The sequence below is a fragment of the Monodelphis domestica genome, chromosome 6, assembly GCF_027887165.1.
Source record: "Monodelphis domestica isolate mMonDom1 chromosome 6, mMonDom1.pri, whole genome shotgun sequence".
Classification (NCBI taxonomy): domain Eukaryota; kingdom Metazoa; phylum Chordata; class Mammalia; order Didelphimorphia; family Didelphidae; genus Monodelphis; species Monodelphis domestica.
Genome location: NC_077232.1, coordinates 5,905,154 through 5,912,528, shown reverse-complemented (window position 1 = coordinate 5,912,528; position 7,375 = coordinate 5,905,154). Strand labels below are relative to the sequence as shown.

General features: G+C 57.5%; 1 protein-coding gene across 2 annotated transcripts; it reads right to left on the bottom strand.

Moving 5' to 3' along the window:
* Positions 1 to 3,563: 3,563 nt before the first annotated feature.
* Positions 3,564 to 6,492, bottom strand: LOC130453536 (DNA polymerase delta subunit 4-like). 2 transcript variants are annotated; one of them, XM_056801222.1, is made up of 4 exons: positions 6,184 to 6,492; positions 5,838 to 5,939; positions 5,551 to 5,662; positions 3,564 to 5,363 (listed from the first exon to the last, which is right to left on the bottom strand). In XM_056801222.1, the coding sequence occupies exons 1-4, from the start codon at positions 6,458 to 6,460 to the stop codon at positions 5,339 to 5,341; spliced, it is 516 nt and encodes a 171-aa protein (XP_056657200.1). In that variant the 5' UTR covers positions 6,461 to 6,492; the 3' UTR covers positions 3,564 to 5,338. The 2 variants fall into 2 exon arrangements, with proteins under 2 accessions (XP_056657200.1, XP_056657201.1); XM_056801223.1 differs by having other exon boundaries at positions 6,145 to 6,440.
* Between the last annotated feature and the right edge of the window lie 883 nt (positions 6,493 to 7,375).

Genomic DNA, 7,375 nt, shown 5'->3' with positions numbered 1-7,375 from the left:
GAAGGAAGATGTTAAGGAATGAGTGAGAAAGAGAAAACTCTGGCTTCTTCTGATACCAGTTAGAATCTCTAAGCCCCAGCCAGGGGAAGAGAGTCTCAAGAAGATGGGCCTTATCTGGAGACTTCACACCTCCAGAAAGGTGGAGTCACTAAGTCAACTTTTCACTCACCAACAGTGTCAGTCTAAAAGAAGTCTGGGTGTCTGCATTCCAGTCGATCCTCCGAGTCAGTGCCCGAATGTCCCAACAAATGAATCAAATCTCCAAAACTCCTCTTTTTAAAGATCTTTTTCTCTTGTATCACCTCCTCTAAATTTTCACATCTACCAATCACAGCAGACACTCCTCTCCAGGACTGCCCACTCTTTAGTTCTCACCTTCTTTGGTTAGATTATATCTTTTTGGGTTACTTAACACCTCTTTGTAGTTCACCTTTTGTAGGTACTTAACATCTTTTTTGTGGTTAAAATCTAAAAATAGATTGTAGCTTACAATTCTAGTTTCACTATCAAGGAAGAGCTAAGTATCTTCACTGTTACAATCAAGGGATTACAATTTAATCTTCACTATCAAGGAAGAGCTAAGTATCTTCATTGTTATAATCCAGAGAGCTAAATCCAATCTTCACAGCTTTATGCTGGGAATAGAAAAACAAACTGAAATAGTTCTTAGCCTCTGAGAGCTAACGTTTCTATTGGAGGGAGCACTGTGCTCATCAGAAGTATATTCTGGGATAAATAAATACAAAGCCAACTTCGGGGGTGGTGAGGGGGCGAGGACCCACTTGCAGGAGGACCAGAAAGGCCTCTTCATGGAGGCGGTGGAATTGGAGCTGAGCTTTGATGGATGGGATTCAAAGGATGCCATTTTAAAAGAATTTTCCTGATCATTTTGGGTCTCTATGCCACAGTCACTCTTCCCACCCTCCACTTGTGGACTCACCCTTGTAAGAAACACGAGAAGCCAGAGAAGAAATTCAGCTGATATGACCACGGGTGGGGCAATGGTGTGTTCACATCATTATTGAAGGGCTGAATGGACCATGAGGCTCCTATTGGCTGAGGGTTCCAGGAACAGTGTATCTGAGAGTGATGGAAGATGAGACAGGAAGCAGAGATTGGGGGCCCCAGGGTGTTCCTTCCCAGCCAGCTGTCCTCATTTTCCTTGACTTCTTGGAAGAATCCAACATATTACTTCTCCTTATTGAATGAATGAATGAATGAATGAGTGGAAAGTCATTTATTAAGCCTTTGCTAAGAATGTATCACAAACTCTTGGAACTCCTCCATTGAGCTCCATGTTGTGACTGAATTCAATTCAATCTAGATCTTTAGTAAGCACCTACTGTGTGCAAAGCACTGCTTTATCCTAAGCTCCCTCCCCCTCTGACTCTTCCTTGGGGCTCTTCTTGCTGCCTTCTCTTCCTTCCACTACCTTGATGGCATATTCCTGGGCTCTGCACATCTCTCTGCATTCTTCCTTCCTGGGAGGACTCAGAACCCGTCCGTTCTCTAGACATCGACTATTGCTTTTTGCATTTAACTGCCAAAGTATGTGTTCAGATCCCTTCGAGCTTGAACGTGCTCCGCTTAGGTTAGGAAAGGTGGAGGCAGCCACAGGCGACGGTTGGATCCAGAGCATCTCCTAAGACTCCGGGTACGCCTTTGCCATTGGCTCGGTACCATCGTGGCATCATTCTCACGTGGGTCAGGGATGGGAGTATTACCAGACCGTCAGGCCCACAGAAGGTCTAGGTTCCTCGTGTCTTCAGTGACAACTTTGGCCTTGGAATGAAGGAACGGATTCATTTCTTGAGCATCTTCTCTGGGCTAAGCATAGAGATCAATGGGAAAAGGCAGGCAGGCTTTTCTCTCCGGGGTTCGTGTCCCAGTGGGGGGAGGCTTCAGCAGGAAGTCAGATGGGAAAGCCCAGTGGGGAGGTACATCCAAAGCAGATGGCCAGGAACCTTTCTTTGGGCTGTCTATGTTGGTAAAAACCATTTCTGTTTCTGAAGCTGAGCCCTCAGGGAACACCCAGACGTGGGTTGGTTGGGAAGAACTTTCGTTGTCTGTTCTTCGGGAATGGAGGCTGGGATGCCTACAGAGGGCTGGCCGGGCCTCGTCTCCACTAGGGTTGCCTTCTTGCACGATGGCCGTGGGCACCACGTGGGAAGCAGGCCGGCAGCTCACCGTCAGGAAGGGGGAGAGACTTAACCTCATTTGAGGAGTGTGGTGGGTTACGTGATCTCCAGACCACACAGCTAGGCGATGCAGGGCAGACCTGCCTGTTCTCAAATCCAGCCTCCCTCAGATGCTTACTTACTAGCCATGCAACCCCGAGCAAATCACTTTACTTCTGTCTGCCTCAGTTTCCTCAAATATAAAATGGGCATAACAAGAGGATTGCTATAAGGATCAAATGAGATATGTGTAGGCCCTTAGCACCATGCCTGGTACCTAGTAGGTGCTTACTAAATGCTAGTTTTCCTCCTTCCTTCCTGTTCTGAATCCTGGCAAATACAATCGAGTCTAACCTGCCTGTCTACAATTCCTCCCTTCCTACAGCCTCAGACTCAGTTTGCCTTTTTGGTTCCATCGCACACCATTAAGCCGCTGAACCCCACCGACCCCCTCCGGATGGTCTGCTCTCTTGTCATGCCCTCCTCACATTTCACTTGTGACACCAAGTTTTTAAACTGAACTTATGCCTCGTATGACTGGAGGCGAGGACTGACTCAGAAGAGGAAGAGCTCACTTGGCCGCTTTCTTAGTTCTGGGCTCAGAGACCAGAGACGAGGCAGTCAGAGGCGATTCCTGGATGGCAAGCTCAGGTGAACAGGAGAAAGATGGCACCAATGTGGGGAAAGGGCAGCTGATGGATTCCATTTGGGGGAGTCCCAAGAGACAGTGGAATATCGAGGGATGTTTGTCATTTGGTCAGTCAGAGATGGACAGATGTTGACTTTTGGAGACCTTCAGGCAGGTGCTCGATGACCATTTTGCACTCCATTCTCTGGCTCCCAAAGTGACTCTTTCCAAAATGGCGGGCATTTCTGCGATGTTGGTCGTCCTGCTCAGATTTGGGGAGAAGCCTCTTCCTTGCAAGAAAGTCTGGATTTGTGAGAATAGGGCAAGGCCAGCAGATGGCTTCAAAGCGAAATTGATGTAAAGTTGGGCATTACGTGCACTGCCGCCACATCAAATGCCCCGCTGTGCCCTCCGACAGCCTGCGTTTCTGTTCCTCCCCCAGCCATCTCGGTTCCTTATTGAATGGTGTTTCCCACCAGGCTATATCCCAACCATTTCTGCGGTGGTGTCTCAGTGCAAGGAAAAGCTTCCTAGAAGGAGAGCTGTCCCAGCATGGGACAAGCTGCCTGGAGCGGCGGTGGGCTCTCCCTCTCTCCCTGAGCTCTTGTTGGCTGCCCTGTGGGGAGGGGTTGGACTCTGCGCGGGTCCAGACTGCTACTTTGTCCCTAACCTGGTCCTGGAGTGAGTTGTTTGGGGTCCCAAGAGGCCAAGGGGCTTTGACACCCTGAGACAAAATGAGTACATGGCGGAGGCTGGACTTTTTCTTCTCACTGTTTATTTCTATTTTCAAGCTGCTAGGAAAGGTTTACAAACAAGGGCATTTTGTGTTTGGAAAAGGGACAATGGGGTGACACTGCCGGCCCAGGTGCTCCCAGTAGGTGCCCCCTTCCCAGAAGAAGGGAGCCCCCAGATTTCAGCCATGAGGTACAAAGCTGAGCTGGGGTCACAAGCTTGGGGGTGAAGAGAGCCGGTGCCCCCCACCCCCACCCCAGCCCACTCAGCTCCCTTAGCCCTGTGCTGGCTCTCCTGCCCAGGGAAGTGGCCAGAGCCCGGCACCTGAGCCTTCCCCCACCCAAGGCTCATTGGTGGCACTGAGTCCACAGTGGGTGAAATAAAAAACCCATTACATAGCCTCGCAGGGCCTCGGTTTGCTCATCAGGGAGATGACCCAGGATTTTTGTCAGATCAGAGCAGTGAGCGGGCCCACCCCAAGGAGCCAGATGCAAAAGGGAGCCTCAGAGTTCTCTGAAAAAGTGGAAGAGCAGCCTGCAAATGGCAGAGTCATCCTTCTCCCACCTCCCTTCATGCCTCCTCACTTCCTCTGATGCCTCTTTTGGGGGAGCTGCTGGTTCTCCTCTCCCCGGCATCGCCTGGGCCATCCTGGAGCGGCCCCTCCCCTCCCTGCCTCCCTGCCCAAACCTCAGGGGTCCCCAAAGGCAGGCACTCTCAGGACCCTTGGGAGAGACAGTGGCCTTCCCAGCAAGCCGTCCCCGGGAGTCTCCGTCCCCCAGAGGCTGGGGAAGGCAGGGACATTGAGGCCAGGGACGTTGAGGAGGGCTGGCAGCCCTGAGAGTCTGGGAGAGCAGAGCCTGGGGCCTGGGCCTGGGTCTCCCTCCTCCTGGCAACCCGGAGCTGCTCCCTGCTCCCTTCTTAGAGAGCCTGGGCCCCCTGCTCCAGGGGGCTTACCCTCTGGCTGCTGATCTCTGGAGCTCCAGCGAGCCCCCAGCCAGCCACGGCTCCCCCAAGGTGCGGTCCGATGCCCACCCCGGCCAGGCCTGATCTCTAAGAGCTCTGGGGCCACCCAGACCCCCAGGAGGTGGAGGCACCTTTGGGGACGGGCAGGGAACAAACTGGAGGACCAGGAAAGAAGAGTTCTCCCCGCGGCCTCTAGAGGGCACCCAAAGCCAGTCTGGCGGGACGAAGGGCTGGTGCTTTTCCAGGTCTGGCCCCTTCCTGAAGGGGGTGAGAGGAGGCAGAGGTGAGCGCGGCTGGGCACCTGCTGGCTGCGGCTCTTCCCAGGTTGTGGTTGGCTGGCTGCCAAGGCACGCTGGGCCCGGAAGGAGCCCCGGTAGGCGGGCGGTCACATCAAGGAAGTGGGGCGGCCAGAGCCAGGCTCTTTCCTTGGGTCCCTCCCTCTCGAGGCTGAGCCGGAGAGCTGCTTCCCTGTAGGGCTCCGGAACTAGACCCAGATGGGGGGTGGGGGTGGGGGGCCGGGCTGGCTATGCCAGATACAGGGAGGTGCGGGGGCTGGTCTTCTGTCTGGGGGACGGGAAGCCCGCCCTCCTGATGAGCCCCGCTGGGCTGCCGGCTGAGCCTGCTTACTTTCCGGAGTCACCGGGGCAGAGCAGGCGGAGGAGTCTCCCAACCTCCAACAGGAGACTCCAGTCCTGGGCTCCTCTCCTCGGGAAGGGTCTTCCCACCCCAAAGGTCCCTCCAGCACGCACAGGGTGGATTGAAGAAGCAGCAGTGGGGTCCCCGGGCCATTCCAGAGGCCCCTGGGAAAGTAGCTGGGATGCACGGGGCGGGACTTCCTTTAGATGGGGTACAGGTACCAGAGGCTGCAGAGAGGAAGGAGCGGAGATGAGCCCAGACAGGAGAGGGAGCTGCCCGGGGCCCTAGTGCTGACCCTGCTGTCAGCTCTCCTGTAGGGGAGGCTCCCAGCTGTTGGGCCCACAGCCAGAACTCTTCTCTCCCTGAACCCTGGACCCTGATTGCCAGTAGCTTCACCCCCAGATCTGCTCTCACCTGCACTGGTACTGGGCATCTTCAGGGTGGGCCCAAAGCACCTTGAGCACCTCCTGGGGTGGGTCCAGGCCCAGATGCTCTGCTCGTTCCCATCTTTGGAGTCGAGTGATACCTGCCAAGGAGAGAGGGTGCAGGCTGGGGAGAGTCTAGAGAAATGGGGCACTGCCCAAGCCTGGGCCCTTCTGGTGGGCAGGGGAAAAGGGGGTTCACTGCTTCGTGTGGCCCAGCTTTGTGGGCACCGGCAGAGCATGAGGGAAGGGTCAGACGGGGCTCCTGGAAGCTCTTACCTGTACAGGGCCCGAACTGCAGGTCCAGGTCAAATTGCCTCAGTATCTCCAAGTGGCTTTTCTCCTCCAGGACTACACTGGCCTCATCCCCTGGCTCCTCCCCTGACAAGAGAGGCCATCGTTCAGGCCCAGCCCCTAGCCCCCTGTGACCATCCTCCCCTTGTTGGGCAGCCCACTGCCCCTCCCCCTGGCCCACATCCCTTTCCCCTTTCCCCTCCTCTGCGGCTCTCTGCTCCCCTCTATCCCCTTCCTCCGTACCCCGTGCCCCGGCCCCTGGCCCGCCACCTTTCCCCGCCCTTTCCCTTGCCTCTGCTGCCCTGTGCCGCGTCCTGGCCCTCGCCCCCACCTCGCAGCCCTGGCTCGGGCGCCCTGTCCCCCTTGCCAGGACCCGGCCCGCCCTTCCTCCTCCTCTTCACTCTGGGGAAGGAGTCGGTGATGAGCCTCCTCTTCCGGCCCATGGCAGCCACCCAGGGGGGCGAGAGGCCTGGGGAGAGACAGCTGCTGGGTGGAGGACCGGGCCAGGGACGGACCGACGCACTGACCCAGACAGGCGGCTGGAGGGAGGAAGTCCAGCTGCTTCCAGGCAGGGGCCGCCCCCCGCCCCCGCCCCCGCCCCCAAACATGTCAACGCGCCAGGCCAATGGCAGGCCGCGGGTGGGGGGCGGGAGCCCGGCGGAAGCCAATGGGGCGCGGCTCAGGCCTGGGGGGCGGAGCCGAGGTGGAGCTTGAGAGGGAGAGACCGGTCTGAGCTAGGGCCGGAGGCTACCCCAGCCGAGCCCGACGGCCCGCTGGAAGTGGTCCGTGCCAGCCCCGCCCCCGGGCAGATGCGGTCTTCGTCCCCCTAATCCCTGTGACCGAAGGATCCAGGCTCGCGCATTCCTCTCCTTGTCCCATGGAGCTGGGGGGCGACCCACGCCCGGCACCCCCCTGCGGCTTCTGGGCAGCCCGAGGAACCCGGTGGAGGAGGGCAGGAAGAGCGCCTTCCCCCCACGTCCCCCGCAAAGGAGCCCGAGGCGATCTGTGCCTTCCGGGCCTTCCTTTCCCGGTCTGTAAAATGGGCCCTGCTGGCCTCTGGGCTACGTCGGAGGGCCGGTGGGCCATAATAGGAAGCGGAGGGATGAGGGCGGCTTTACCCCTGCCCGCAGGGTCCAGCTTGGGCCCCGAACAGAGGTTCAGGCGTGCTCAGGTCTCCCAGGGAGGACCAAGGACGGGAGCAGCCAGTGAGGGGCCGTCACTGCTGCCTAAGCAGAGAGCCCGGGGGAGAGTGAGTCAGGGGCAGGCCGGCCTCCTCACCCTCCGCGGAATCCCTGGGCTCTCGGTGTCCCGAGGCCGGCAGCCCCTTAGCCCCGGATTGCAGGGAGTCCGTCCCCATCCCAGGCCCGCCAAGCCCACCAGGATGTGCCTGATAAGCCTGGGAGGCCCTGGGGCAGCCCCTCTTAACCTCCCAGAATCCCTCTCCTCCCCACCTCCCTGGGCCAAGGTCTCCTGAGGGCCCTGGACTCTCCCCACAGGGTGCAAGAAGAGGCTGTGAAGCAGGG

What these genes read in the sequence shown, in the direction of transcription:
- LOC130453536 (XM_056801222.1), bottom strand. Translation starts at nt 6,460, where the DNA reads ATGTTTGGGGGCGGGGGCGGGGGCGGGGGGCGGCCCCTGCCTGGAAGC. An exon ending in GCCCGAGCCAGGGCTGCGAG is followed by an intron (nt 5,940 to 6,183) that starts GTGGGGGCGAGG and finishes CTCTCTTGTCAG; the next exon opens with GGGAGGAGCCAGGGGATGAG. An exon ending in GCAGTTCGGGCCCTGTACAG is followed by an intron (nt 5,663 to 5,837) that starts GTAAGAGCTTCC and finishes TCTCCTTGGCAG; the next exon opens with GTATCACTCGACTCCAAAGA.